Source organism: Falco punctatus (assembly GCF_963210335.1).
Source record: "Falco punctatus genome assembly, chromosome: 9".
Lineage (NCBI taxonomy): Eukaryota > Metazoa > Chordata > Aves > Falconiformes > Falconidae > Falco > Falco punctatus.
In genome coordinates this window covers 47473385-47488604 of record NC_137589.1, presented here as the reverse complement: position 1 = coordinate 47488604, position 15220 = coordinate 47473385, and the positions used below count along the sequence as shown (strand labels likewise).

Sequence of the window (15220 nt, the reverse complement as noted above, 5' to 3'; positions counted from 1 at the left end):
TCACAAATTCAACTCTAAATGCAGGATCGTGTTTTCCGCAAGTCCACACAGTCAAGGGAAGTAAAGGATTCTCAATACAGGTACATTTTAGGAAAATTTGCTACAATGTGGGATTACAAAATGAGTATTACAGATACATTTTAATTTAAGTGCATTACTGATCTTGTATTTTAAAGTTTACCTCTAATATTGAATTCTTATGTGGTTCATTCACTTTTCCAGCAAGGCAGCAATGAGAAATAGCATTGTGAATGATAGGTTTGTTTGATTTGCTGCTGGGTTCCTTAAATAATTTTGGACCTAAAAAAGATAAACAAGTAAAAGTTATTTGCGCTATATTTACAAACATTAAGAATGTCATTCATCAAAATGACAACCTCCTCAAATATTTTTCTACAATAACAAACTTTTAGAGATGTTGGATCAAAATACACCTGACGACTTCTCAAAAAACCCAGAAGTGTCACATCAAATATACGGCAGCTTTTTATGACCTGATATTCATGACAAATGCTCAAAGTAAAACAAAATAGTCACCTGTGTATTCTGCCACTGAAGCAATAGAAGATGCTGTCGAAGCGTTCTCCCAATCTCTTTCTGTGTTTCTGCTAGGATTTCTGCTCAGTATTGGTAAGGACTCCATTGATTCAACTCTTCGGGGTGGGGGGGAAGAAAAAAAAAAAAAAAAAAATTATATGCCAAGATTTTGGGGTTTTCCCCCCTCCAATCTTAAGTAAATTCACCAGTTGCTGGCTCTGAATGGAATAGGCTATTGTCCCTTTTCCTCCCCCAGAACAGTCAGATTCTTCCTGCTAGATTATCAAAGCAAAAATCTACTGTTCCTTTGGAAGACAACAAAACCAAATTGTAAGTTTGTACAGAACATCAGAGTTGGCAGCCACATAAAACAGAAGATGCGTTCACTAATTACTGTTGTGCCTCTATGCCAGCAAACTGAAGCAGGAAACACTAAACCCCAACACTATTTCATAACATATTAAAATATCAAAAAAATGAAATTAAGGCTATCACTCTACCTCTGAGACGGCGTGCCACCAGAGTGCACACTTTCAGGTTCAGTTGTTGCTGCCGAGGCCAAAGACAGACTGGAACCAGACTGAGCACTGCTCAAATTATCAGCTACAAAGCAAAAGAGAAAATGTGAAACACGTTTTACTAAAGCAGATTTGCAGATTCTGTGAAAGCAAACAAGATTCTTACGTGTGGAAGAACACTTTGTCCCTGAATCACTGTAAGATTCTTCACGATGGACTGACTTTGGCCTGGGTTTTTTGGGCTTTGATTTGGGCTTTCCGAGCCCTTGCTCCTCCAAAATTTGCTGTTGTTTTTTCCTTAGATATTCTTGTTTGATAAGTTCTCTTCGAGCCTTCTCTTCCTCTTTCCGTATTCGGTCCTCCTCAGCTTTGCGACTGAAAAGCAAATATAACATTATATTCAACATACAATAGTTTTCCTCATCTTAAAGATAAAAAGTATTCTTTTCCACATGTTATTACCGAGCTTCATCTCTTTTTTGCTCAACTTCAGCCTCCAGCTGCTGTTTCCGAATCCGAGCCTCCTCAGCTTTGCGCTGCTGTTTCAAAAGGAACGCTGCACGTTTTTTTGCGAGCTCATCTTCTGCTTTCTGCTCATCCTGCAAAATTCATAGGGGTAAAGAGTTTTAAAGACTAGAAGAATATATATTAAGCTGGACATCACAAGATTGCTGAGGATTCCAGGAAAACGTAAGCTATTACTTTCGGAAATCTTTACATTTTTAGAATTGATGAATGTAGATCAGAACTGTATTGAACTTAAGAGACAGTTTTAGTTTTCCCTTAAGTCTGTGGGGAGAAAAAACCCCAACCAAACAGTCCCATCTTACTCTGGACTTGTTTTTAAGTATGCTTAATCACCACAAAACCTTCCAGAAGCGCAAAGAACGCAACTGTCACGTGGGCTAGGATGGAGAGCACAAATAACCCCAGCATAACAATGAATTTTGAGTCAGCCATATTAATCACACTACATAAAACCAGAAGTTAAATTCACTGAGACTGAGACAGCCTAGCCCAACTTCCTTGTAAAAGAAATTAAAAAAGAAAGTATTGTCACGTCAGCACATTTGAGATATTTACAACATTCATTGCCAAGCACAAGTTAAGATACTAAATGTTCTGATAGCAGTTCTGAACTTCACTAGAAGGTGTAGATACACTATTTAAAAACCATCCAACCTCACAATATAAGAAATATCACTGTACTAAATAAATTAAACAGCTTAACAATAACCTTTTCCTCAAGGCAGAGTTAGATGCAAAATGAGAGAAATTACTTAAATTTAATACATTTTCATCATGAGCCCTATACACTACCATTACAAGACAAAAATGAAAGCTGCATGAAAAACATTAATTTCTTCCAACATTGCATTGAAGCATCTCATTTCTCACTTGCATCTACAGCCATACAGCTAAATTCTCCATTACAGCCCTTGACTTTTGGCCTGTGAGGCTGCTCAAAAATCAGAGAAATCTGGGCGCAAATGCAAAACCCCCTCCAGTTCAGACTCTCAGCTCCCCACCAAGTTTCCAAACCTGTTCAGCAGGCTTTTACTAGATACATGCACCCTGTCAGAATTTTTTCCTTCAGTTGATATAGGTTCATAGAATGCTGGGATTTCAGAATGGTAAATTCTTCCCTTTCATTCTGTGATTCTTTTGCGCTAAGTACTTACAACATATTTGTATGTCAGTTTCTCTGACAGAAAAAAAACTAAGGGAAAGAAGAAAAGCAAGGTTAACCCTGGTTCCAAGTAAAGTTAACAAGAACCAGGATTCCTTACATCAAGCCAAAAACTTTTCTACAAAAGCAATCCTTTTCCAACACAGTTTTTTAAAGTCCTAATATTGCAACCAGAATGTTCTGTGTTCCATCAGAAGTCTGAAGAATGAAGTGGACAAAATCAGTTCTAACGCTGGGAAAACACGCAACATTAACCAAATATAGAAAGGCATCATATTTACCTTGAAGAAAAAACCCACACCAGACTTCTGATCACCTTCACTAATTATATCCGTAGACCTATCCCGGTTTTCAAGTTCTCCTTCATCTGGAGCTTTTAAGTCAGACAAGTCTACTTCAATGAGATTGGCCTTGCTTCTCAGTGGCTCATCCACTGGGACATTCTCTTTTCCTGAGCCATCAGATGAATTTAGCCCTGTTTCCTTGAAGGTGTTATTCACTTCCTTGCTCATTTCAGAAATAATATTTGCATCTTTGGAGGTGGAGAGAACAAGTGCCCTTTGATTGCTCTCATCGTGAAGCCTGTAGGTATCAAAGAAACACTTTTCTTGAGAACCATTTCCAGAATCAGGACTACCTTCCAAGCCGATTTCCGTCGGTGTCTTTGCCAAGCTATTGGATGGAAATGGTCTTAAATGTGGTAAGGTTTCTAGACTTTGTGTCGGGGTTTTAACACGTGCTGAATTTTGTTGTCTGTCTTTAGTGACTTTCAGATCAGCTGGTCTTCCTGATCGAGAACTCCTTCCTTGACCAAACCGAGGTGGTTTACGAAGACTGTTCATTCCAGTTGGAGATAAGGGCTCAACAAAATGAATTGATGGTTTTATCTTTTGGTCCTGAGAGTTATTTCTGGTTCCTGGCGATGGCACTGATGGAGATTTCATAAGTAGTTCCTGTTGCTGAGAAATCTTTAATATAGCCTGCTGAAGTGTACTGATTGTTTCATTTAGTTTTTCGATAGAAAGATCACATTCATTTATATCCACTTCTGTAACACTATCATCCAGGAGGGCAACAGAAATAATTTTACTTTTTTCCAAATCATGTAAAGCAGCAGAGTCTTTCTGTTTATGTTGCTCCGCAAAAGCTAGGCTTTCTTGCATTTTTACTTTTGCTACTTCTTGAGAATCATTAAGCATTTCTTCTCTCTCCTCCTCTTTCACAAGAAACTCCTCAGATTTGGAACCCAAAGAAACTTCATCTAAGTCTTCACCATTGTGCCGACAATATTCTTTTCCAAAATGTTCTGGCTTGAGAGGCTGTGGAACGTCAGGAGATTTCCCTTTTTTAACCACATGCAAGAAAGCTGCCTTGCCCAATTTTAGTCGCTGCCTCGCTGATAAGGCTTCCATCTTCTTCTTCTGAGCTTCTATTGCCCTTCGTTTCTCTTCCAACTGCATGTGAAGCTGCACCAATTCAGAAGCTAAAAGATTAACATTATCTTTATTTTGTCTGTTGGGGCTTTGTTCTCGCTTTTGTTTCCATGTGGTTAGTGGTGCTGGGCAGCTTTCTGATCCATCTGGTGTGGTCTTCTGTGAACTACTCGTGCTGGACTTTGTTTCGTAACTGTTAAGTCTCTGAAGCTTTCGTTCCGCGAAATTAGTCATTCGGACACTCCCACTAGCCATCGACACACTGCTGACTTGAGAAATTGTACTCAAACATGGGCTGGAACGTCCACTAGCATCATCCTTATCTTCGTGTTCTTTTACCTTCATATCTTCTTGCAATTTTGCAGATTCTTCCTCGCCAATGTACTTAGCGACTATAGGATGGTCATCTATGACTACTAAATCCTGTTCAGTGTCTTCTATGTCTAAGAGATCTGAATCAGAGTCCTGTCTCACCATAGTCCATGTAGTATCTGTAACGTGCAAATTGAGACTTCTCACATAACTTACATTGACTTTACTTGCTATGTCATCATCTGATTTAGCAGCATGAAGAAAAAACCCTCCAGTAGATAGCTCCCGAGTGGAAGGATCTAAACTGCTACTAGCCAAAGGTCTGGAAGCTTCTAAGCTGGCTTCCGCCAGTGCCACTGAATCTGCAGCACTAGGATCTGCAACTGGAGTGAAATCGGAACTAGAAATTGGAGTAAAAGTCCTACCGAGGTCATGCTCACCATGACTGCTATTTGTTTTCTTGCGGATCAAAGGCAAGTGTCCTTCATTTAATCTCTTGGTAATAAAACTTCTTTGTTTCCCCTCCCCGCATTCATCCTCTTTATTGATTATCTGTTTTTCCTTTGCTGGTTTTAGAATGGCAGGCATTAAAGGCTCCAAGTAAAAACTCTCTGGTTTGCTTTCTGAAGTCTCGCTGTTTGTTTTTGGAGACCACGCAGTTGCAACTACGCTGGGCACCCTGGCTGATGCATTCTGCAATTCAAGATCATCACGGATTGACCTTTCTTCAGATCTGATTATTGCAATAAGCTCTTCATCTTCATCCTCAATTTCAACATTGTTCAGCAAGCTCTTCCCGTTAGTTTTCACTGATGGAGGATGGGGCTGGTTTTTTGGAGTTACATTAACAATGTTTGATGCAAGACTGTCTTTGCTGATCGATCTAGCCAGACTAATGCTATCACCAGACCCAGGGTCTACATCACTACTGGCAGAATGATGAAGAGCAAATGGTGTTGGCTGAGACAAAGGCCTAGAAAAGATAAGAACATTCTACTGACACTTCAGCACAAAAACTTACAATTTGTTCCACTAAGGACCCATGATATAGACAGCTAAAATTTTTGCTTCATTTGAAAAATGTATCCTGCATCAAAAGTGACCAGCAATACTACATAGCAACTTCAGATATTTCAGTTTTCAACACTGCTTACTGAAAATAATTTTTAAAGTATCTTCAATTGCAACCCTAAAATCCATCATCTCTGAAAATGTACGTTAGAAAAACACAAAATTAAGCAACTTCTCAGTCCAGTTCTGATGAAGTGATACCACATTACTACAATGAAGTTGTCACAGTGTCCTTTCACTAAACAGTATTGTAATACTTCAATGCCTCTGTTACCTGGGTTTCCTCTCTGGCCATGCAAGAACTGAACCTCGTGGCTGCCCATCAACACGAGTCAGAGAATTAGAACGATGCCGATGACCTGAAATGTTTTTTTAAATTGTTAACAGTTTAGAAGTTGTCTTTAAACTAGTACTTTTACCTTATTTAATAGCAAACACCATAAACTTTCACCAAGAGATGGCAGCAGAAAACAGATTTGTTGAAATACTAACAAGACAGTCTAAGCCTGAAAATATACAGTGAGAAGTGACCACATAAGCATATCTGATTTCTGAATTTTCAAACATGAGACCATTCAATTTGCTTTTCCTGTCAGCCCCCCAACCTCAAAAAAAAAAAAAAGTCCTTACTGCATGTTGTTAGAGTCTAAGCATTTGGAATATTTGGCTGGCACCTTAGCTGACAACAGAAAAGAAATTCTGAGCATCTCTGGGTAAGTATAAAACCTAAATTTTCAGTAATTAAAAAAAAGCATTTAGGCAAAATATGTCAAGTACTAGAGTGTATTTGTCAGTCTAGATTACAATCTTGCTTCCTAGGACTTTTGCTAGTCTTACAAACATTTGACAAGTGGTTTTTTCCTTTCTTTCCATAGAACTGACATTAGTCTTAACTTCTTGCATTTGAGATTCTGAGAAATTTTGTGAAAGAAAAAATATTAACAATTCAGTAACTTTCTTAAAAGATCTTAAAATATTTTAATGCAAACAAGGATGAATTTACTCAAACTCAACACGCTTACCACTTAGCCAACTGCAGCTGCAGTTTATTCAATTTTAGATCAATCACATATATGAACTTATATTTTTATTCGTTACTGTATTGACATTGATGGTCATTGCCTGTTGAAATGCAAATTTGAAGCAGACTTACCAGGGCTGTCTTCTCCCTGTAAAGATTTTTGTTGCTTTTGTCTCAAAGGGAGCAGTGGATGAGAAGGGCTAAAGGCAGGGCTCCCTCCTTTGCCACTAATTCAGAAAAGCAAAAATTCATTACTACAAACATTTTTTTCTATGAGAGAAATCCTGTAGTTTCAAAGTTACACTGCTGATAGTTACTCCTCTTTAAAACACAATAACTTGTTGTTAATTTTAAAGAAGCTAATTAAAGAGAGGAAAAGGTTTTCACATGTAACAATACAAAAGTAAGCCTACTACCTGAAACCAAACTGTTTAGGTTGCTAAACAACAGCAGATTTAAAATGTAGCTTACGTAAATAGTACAGAGATAAAGTAAAGGCTGAAATAAATTTGATGGTAACCAGTAAGTTAAGTCAGCTGAAAAGCCTTGTCACTAACCTTCTTGTACATTAAATCCTATTTGTTTTCATATCACCAGTTATAGAATACAGCTAGTAAAGATGAGCTGCTTGAACAGGTTTCACATTTCTTTGTTTGTTGGTTTGGGTTTTTTTGGTGTTTGGTTTTTTTTTTTCCCCTCAAAATAGAAGTTATTTCATCCAATGGTGACATTTACTGGTAGGGCTTACTGGCATTTGTCAAATGAAGGTCAAACATAACAGTGCAAAGTGTTTCTCTGAACTTGAGAATTAAGAATATTTTAGAGACTGACTGTACACAACTGAAACGCACTCAGTTTGCAGTGAAATCAGAACATTTAGCAGCAGAAATGCCTAGGTTACCCAAAAGGAAGCATAAATTCAAGATTAGTCTAAAATAACACAAAGACAAGACTTACACGTAGTCAGACTCCTCAGGGTGCAGGTAGTATCTACTGCAAGTTTCGGGGCCTGTCTGAGCAGAGGGCTGCACGTCTGCTGGATTTGTACTAGCAGGGCTAGCCATGAAACTGCGCTTAGTTGCATTGGAAATAGGAACCGGTGGACGACTGCTCTTCTGCTGCAACACTGTTTTAACTGTGCATATATTTATCATGTTAACACAACTGATACTAACCATTAAAATAACAAAACAGAACAGGAAGCTTTACTTAAAATACGTATCTTATGGTGACCTTAATGGAAAGGAAGTTACAAGTAAATATTTAGTGGTTTTAGGGGAAAAAAACCTACTTCTCTCATTCAAAAAATTAGAACTAAATTGGATCTAGCACTAACTTTCCTTTCATTTTTACTGCTTTCAAAGATTCCTAGGCAAGCAGAAAGTCTGGGTAGAAACAAAACTCCAAAGGAACACTGCTGTGCAAGAGTTTCACTGTAATGCAAGTATTCTTTAAATAACATACTAACACTTATCAAAAATTGAAAACTTACCATCTTTTATTTCCTGAATATCTCTTGGTTGTACGAAGTCTGGTTTGACATTCTCAAACCACCAAAAGAGTTCCGCAATGAATACCATGACATTAGGCTAAAATGGAAAAAAAGCAAAATCACACCTCACAGTAACAAAACACTTATGATTTACCCAAGTTTTCTTTAAAAATATATCCTTCATTATGTTTCTTACCTTTAAAACCAAAGGGGCATATAACATGTCCTCCAACGTGAGGTAAAAACATTTGTTTAGATATTCATTTGAGAATTCTCTCAGAAGTTGAATATTATAGAGGCTGTCTGCAATTGATGTTACCTCCTTCAAACAAATATCTAGAAAGGTGATAAAGATGAGTAAGTTGCAACACTATTCCAATGTACTAACCTTCCATCCACAACTAACAAAACCACTACATACAGGAACTTCACGGACTGCTTATACACCATCATTTAATAATTATTGGCTACCAGTGACATTTCTCTACTGTCAAATACCAGAGGGACAAGAAAAGGAGGAAGAAAGCCACAGACAAAACAGTATCAATTCTGCATTCATTTTATAATCCATATAGGATTCTGTCTTATCACAGCGACAGAAAAAGTAAGGCTACAAAGAACACACACAGTGACAGAATGCAAAAGCAATTAAAAACAGACATCTTGATTTGCAAATAATAAAAGGTTACTCCTAGGATTCACAGTGCTGGTTCCTTCTGAAAACATTTAGGAGCTCTGCAAGGTACAGCATATCTGAGAATTTAAAAACCAATACAAAATGTTGATTTGTAGAAGTTAAATGCAATGAGGACACTGAATTATCAAGAAAAACATTTTCTGGGAAAGAACACTCTTGTTTGCAATGCTGAAGAGTGACAATTGCTGAAGACTGGGAGAAACTGTTTTAAAATCTAGACTTTAAGATGTCAAATTATGTACTTCTACAGAAGAACACGAGAATTATCAGCTAACAGTAGCAGACATGCATTCCTTTTTTATGGTCTATTCAAACCAAGCTCAGTTATTTGAACACAGAAAACTGTATCATCTAGATTTATAAAAGAAAGGATCACTTTGCAGTGCATGATATACAGAGCAGAGTGTTCTAAATACAGAAAGTAAAAAAACAAAGTCAAAGGCAGGTTACTTTTTAAATACACTGATGAAGATTCCATACATGACCTGATTAACTTGCTGTAGTCCACTACCTATTAGATGTGTTCAATTTTTATTTACTAATGTACTTCTAGTTCAACATTCAAAGATTGGAAAGGAAAAAAAAATTTTAGAAGCCTTTATTACATACCATCTAGTTTCATTTGCTCTGGACAATAATAGTGTATCACAGCAAGAAGAGCAGCACCATCACTACCATCCTTCATCAAATCTTCAAGCAAAGGAAAGTAAGGTAATTGTCTGCTTGAAAGATGGTCTCTTCGGTAACGTACCTAACAAAAGAAAACCAGTGTTCGTGTCATATGATGCTAAAAAAAAAAAGGTTAAAAAAAAGGAATTTTTGTTAAGCACTGAAAACTCTTTACGGTGGATCCTTTATAGCATTCTGCTCTAAGTCAAAACCAATTTACAAGGTTATACTTTTCTCTCAATGGAAGCCAATTCTGAAGAATACAGTGCTTCACTTTTAATCATTCTCCTTATATCTGGAAGCAATCCGTGCTGTTGAATTCCTAGCTTCATTCACACCTTTTAACTTATTACAAGCAATTTAAGTCAAAATCCTTCCACACAGGATGCATGAATGCAGTAGATCCAAAGAAAGAGATACAGATAACTACATGAAAACACTTAAAGCTTGGGAAAAACAAAACAAAACACAGCAAAAAAATAATTCAGATGAGCTAGTGATTTCTCATACATTACCTACATCCACAGACTTGCTATCATGTCCGCAGACAGCAAAGTTCTCTCAGACTCAGAACACGGTATGTGTGGCAAGCCAGTACACAATACCAATGTCATGCAAGAGAAAAAAAACCATGGACTTTTCCAAAAATAGTCAGTGAGGAGCAAGTAGGTCCTTAAAAATCAATGGCAAAAATCTCTGTGATTTCACTACAGATCAGTATCAAACTCTTCTGCAAACCACCCCCCTGGCCCTCATGTAATTTGGAGCATAACTGAAAAGGAGCTAAAGCCAGTCAACTAAAGAACAAATCTTGGCATTGCTTCTTGCAATTTTTGCAAGAGAAGTTTTAGTGCTGATATTTACTAAGCAGCCACATGCTAGCTAGACTAGAAGGCTGTATCTAAGCTTGAGCAGCAAAGCAACTGGGCGAGTGAAAGAACAAGACGCTACAGAGCCTAGCAGAAATACCTTTCAATACTGAAAAAAGATTCCTTTTACACTTTAGTGCATCAATATCACTTATCATTTAACAAACTATCTTGACTGATGAGCCGGCCTAACATGCAGATATACAGAGAAAGTATTTAATCATCGGAGGAAAGTTGGATTTTACCAACGGTATCGTATACTTTCCAAGAAAACCTGGGAAGATTCTACACAAACACACACATACTCATACGTGTTGATTTAGGATGGCACAGGCTGAGAAAAAAATCTGTTCAAAGGAATGGAGATCACTTATTTTATATATATATATAATATATATATAATAAGAACCAGTTTTGTTTATTTTGCACAAATATAAATATCTTATGTTAAGTTTCCCAGGCAAAGGCAAGTAACTCTAAAAGCTATCTCTATATGCTAATGCTATTTTTCCTATCCTTTTACCAGGTGCAAATTATTTTTTTCCCCCAGCCTGGAGCACTCCACAAATATGTAATGGAATGTGAATCATACTGTACCACACGAGCATATTCCACTGGTTCCAGCATGCAGTGCGATATGGCATGCATCAGATCAGGCTTACACAAAAAGAAATAGTGAGATATACGATGGTGATTATTCAAACAAGAAACAAATCAAATGCATTAGCAACATCCATTATGCACTGGAAATGTTGTCATCAAGTCTGATAAAATAAGTACACACACCAAGGTGAACTGGTTAGCTTAAAAGGTTCATCATTTATCCACTTAGTCAAGTTAAGTATATTAAAGACAAACTTTAGAAATTTCTTTCTAAATTGAATTACTCCTGTATTTAAACTAGATACAAATATTCCATTTTCAATAGGCTTAAACGGAATTTAAACTGACTACAGTCAATACTGAACTAAAGTCTGAAAATTACTTTATGTTAGCTTTGGTGAAAAAAACCACAAATGTATCAAAGAGGGTTTTTTTATTTAATCCCTATTCTTTTGCTCTACTATTATTCTCTTTCCCATTCAAGTCTTTCATACTGAAAATTCTGGATTCTTTCTTATATTTTAACCCAAGTTTTGTTGTTTGTTCCCCTCTGTCCATGCATACAAGTAACAACTTTTGTATGCATTAAAGTGCAGAAATGGGTGCTACTGAAGTAGATAACTCCACATTTAAAAAACCTCAAACAAATCACACAAAACCCCAAGTAGTACAGAAGTGACACAGGGTGACAACTACTATGGAGACTTCAAAATCTGTCAGTAAACCAATACAACTTAAGTGGTCCTAGACTAGCAATGAGTATTTTACTCTTCCCTTTACCACCAACTTGTGCAACAACATCCTGCAAGTCAATTCCCTTCCTGTAGTTTCTTCTGCTCTCACCCAGTTGTCTCTAAACAAAATGTAAACCTACCCAACTTCCTCGAAAGGCTATCAAATGTATGCCTCAAATACAGATGAGATCTTTAAGCACACTAGAACGCAAGTGATAAGCACTATGTCAATACTTCACTACACACTGGCACAGGTCATTAAACGAGGCTGGAACACAGGGCGCTCTCACAGGTTTTATTAGCCTGCAGGTCCCCACTCAGTTTCCTTTATTTCACATAAATAAAGTTTATACTGCGGTCCATACATTTGGTTCAAACAAATAAAGGAGGCAGAGGGGTGCGACTGAGCTCTCTGTGGAAAGGTAGAGACTGTGGGGACAGCTGACCGCCCCCTCGCTCCCGCCTTTTCCAACTGCACTGCTCTCTGGAATTTGCAACTGAGACAACAGCTCTCATCTTCACAGAGAGAAAATGAAAACCACCGAATCCAGCAAGTGCAGGAGAAAGGGTATCAAGGCTAAGGAAAGCAAAGGAACAAAGAAATATTTCTGCAAGTTGAAACAAAGCCAGGAAACTCAGCCAAAAGAAAGCAGACTTGTATACTACAAGTACAATTTCATTATTTTTTTTTATAGAGTGTGGAACTGATATTCCATTCTCACACTCCACCATAAAGAAAGTATTTTGTTCTTATATGTAAACTGTCTTTCCTCCCATTATGCCAGCTTTAGTCTCATTAATTTAGCATACAATTCCAGCAGCTGTCATAACGGGTCCAAACTGGTTTGTCAAATCTTCTAACCCCATCTCAATGAATAATGATGTTCTGGTTTTGACAGATTTACAAACCTGCACAAGAGCAGGTGCAAAAACAGTGCAAGAGCATTATTTAATGAACTACTGCAAACATGTGACTCTCTTACCTATGGATTCAAAGATTAAATAACCGTTTAAACCGACCAGCTTTTATATCACCTTAGTGCTGTGATCAATTGCCTACTTACAACAAAAATAGTAAATGCAACCATTTCAACTGTTGTTAATTTTCTAGTTTTTTGCTGCTACTCCATATCCCTCACTCCTGCACTGTGGAAACAATTTTGAAATGCTGTGAAGTGTTTATGCTATATGCTGTACAGTATGCAAAAATCATGTTATGGAAACAAAGCCTGATGACCCAAAAGCTTGCACAGGTGTTTTTTTCAAAGATCATCTAAGGAGCATTGTAATGGAAGCAAACACTCTGAAGAAATTTAAAAAGCCATGATTTTGTGGTGGATGACAACTGGTGGAAAAGTAGTTCACTTACAGGTACTAATTTCCAATACCATTTGGAAGGAGACTGCTCAGGAAGCAAGGAACAGAATGTAGGAATAGGAAAGGAACATCAGCAATGCAAGTTAAAAGCAGTAATACTTAAATGCACTTCAGCAATAAACACTTTCATATTTTAGAGGGCTTGTATCTTAAAAATTTAGGTTTTAAAATATTAAAATGTGACCCAGAAGTCAATAGAGAGTCAAATAGTTAAAGGGATCCTTCAAGACCACTCATCAACTTGTAATTATTTTACATAAAATATTATGGACAGTATATTATTTTGCATAAAAAGCATATAAAAAGCCTTTGCCACCAATATGAAAGTTAAACGATTGTGCCTTGTTCACATGTCACTTATCTCTTTTGCACAGCAATGCCAATTTGAGAAAAGTACACAGCAGCTTTTCTTAAGGCTTCGTTACATCAGAAGTTGGGAGCTCAGATAGCCAATATACATTATATATGAGAAAGATCTGCTTTACATTCTCCAGAAATGAAAGTGTACTATATTTTTCAATATTAGTGCATTGTGATATAATTTCAAGGGGAAAAGGTGGAAAAAAAACTACAAACACACACATAACATTTGAATGCCAAGAGTATGCTTACTAGATGTAACTTGAATAAGCCTCTGAATTACATCAGACAATTAACCCATGCAAAATGAATACGCCAAGAGCTTTCAAAATATGTAATATGTATTTTGTGCTGTGAAAGCTGAGTCATATTTACTCATGTAAAGTTGATACAAGTTATTTTAAGTTGAAACAAGTTGGTTTAGTCCAACTGAAACTTAAAGGAAAGTCAGAAGATACCAGTGGGCTTGAAAGGTAAGGAAGGGCACTGATAAGACACAAAAATCACATGCACAAAAATCTCAGAGTTTCAAGCACTGGATGCCTCACATTTCTCTGACAAAGAAAATACTGGAGATATTTATATTTAAATCTATTAATCATCAAGACGCAAAAATCACAACTGAAGACAAATCTGTTTTACCTTTTGGTGCCCTGGACTTTCCATTAGCTGCTGTTTTAATTTAATCTCTTTCTCTGTTATCTCTCTCATTTTAAGGTTCACCTAAAAGGGCACAGCACAGAAAGGATATTCAAATACATCCAAATACATGTTTCCCCAAGTCAAGTTTTCTTCTTCCTCCCCTTACTTAGTGGTCAATCCATTCTACAAACATAAAACCTTCATAGAATCATGTTACAACAGTTTAAGACCAACTTTTTCATTAGCCGTAGCTACAATCACAAGGGAATCCCAGGTTTGCAAAGGAGACATTCTCTTTGCAATGTGACTCTGCTGTAACTTGAAAGTGTTTCAGTAACTTAACCTCTAGCCTTTGAAAAGTTTCAGTATTTGTTAAGTGTATTCAAGCTAGTCTCAAGTATGTCTATCCAGTTATTTAACATGTTAAGTCCATCCTGTTATTTAACAATGCTTTACCTTAAAAAACAGCAAACAAAAAAGCCACACCTCACAGCAGCTTGTCTGAAAATAAAGAACTCAACTTCTACAGTTCTCCTAATTTAGTTCTTAATTATCTTATTTATTTTAAAATTTGCCTTGAAAAATTTACCAGCTTTATTACAGCATCTTTAAGAAAAAGAAACTGCATTTCCCTGCTACTTTGATTCCCTGATTCTTTTTCCTAATGCATAGGGAAACTTTGGGAAGGCAAGCAAGAAGACAAAATTACAACACACTACAGCAGTAATGGAACCAAATACTGTTAATAATAATCTGTATTAGAAGGATATTACACCCACTACTGTTGGACTTGAGGTAACAAGTAACACAGTAATTAAAGCAGTTCTCTTCATCTGAGGTGGAAAAGATGAAAGACATGCACAGGTAAGAAAGATTGAATAGACATTCATTAGGAACTTCTTAAAAATCTGAAAAGTAACAATAAGAAACAGGCACACTTTTCTCAAAGTAAATTTTACCTTGTTAATCCAGAAAACCATTGCATCCTCCAAATCATAGGGCAGTTCTTTTGAGGCACTAAACGTAGAAAAACGCTTGACACTGGCAACCACCTTTTCAATGCTGATCATTTCTACAGTATAGGCCATCATAAGAGCATCAATCATTGCCATATGAGAACTCTATAAAGAAGAAAACAATGAGTACTAAAAAATAAAATCCTTCAAGAAAAAGTGTTATATATTTTAATTGTATT

The 15220-nt window shown here is 36.8% G+C and overlaps 1 protein-coding gene across 6 annotated transcripts in view; it reads right to left on the bottom strand.

Annotated features, from left to right (window-relative positions):
* Positions 1-15220, bottom strand: part of CAMSAP1 (calmodulin regulated spectrin associated protein 1) — a 28586-nt gene that overhangs the window by 2309 nt on the left and 11057 nt on the right. For 3 of the 6 annotated variants that reach the window (XM_080402153.1, XM_080402154.1, XM_080402151.1), the window contains exons 4-18: positions 14985-15146; positions 14026-14106; positions 10907-10966; positions 9381-9522; positions 8271-8410; positions 8075-8171; positions 7540-7717; positions 6715-6809; positions 5836-5920; positions 3027-5463; positions 1518-1654; positions 1222-1430; positions 1038-1140; positions 538-653; positions 182-300 (exon numbers count right to left, since the gene is read on the bottom strand). In XM_080402153.1, the coding sequence (XP_080258279.1) occupies positions 182-300; positions 538-653; positions 1038-1140; positions 1222-1430; positions 1518-1654; positions 3027-5463; positions 5836-5920; positions 6715-6809; positions 7540-7717; positions 8075-8171; positions 8271-8410; positions 9381-9522; positions 10907-10966; positions 14026-14106; positions 14985-15146 (4161 nt within the window). Of the gene's footprint in view, positions 1-181; positions 301-537; positions 654-1037; positions 1141-1221; positions 1431-1517; positions 1655-3026; positions 5464-5835; positions 5921-6714; positions 6810-7539; positions 7718-8074; positions 8172-8270; positions 8411-9380; positions 9523-10906; positions 10967-13015; positions 13049-14025; positions 14107-14984; positions 15147-15220 lie in introns of all 6 variants that reach the window. The other 3 variants (XM_080402156.1, XM_080402155.1, XM_080402152.1) reach the window with 3 other exon arrangements.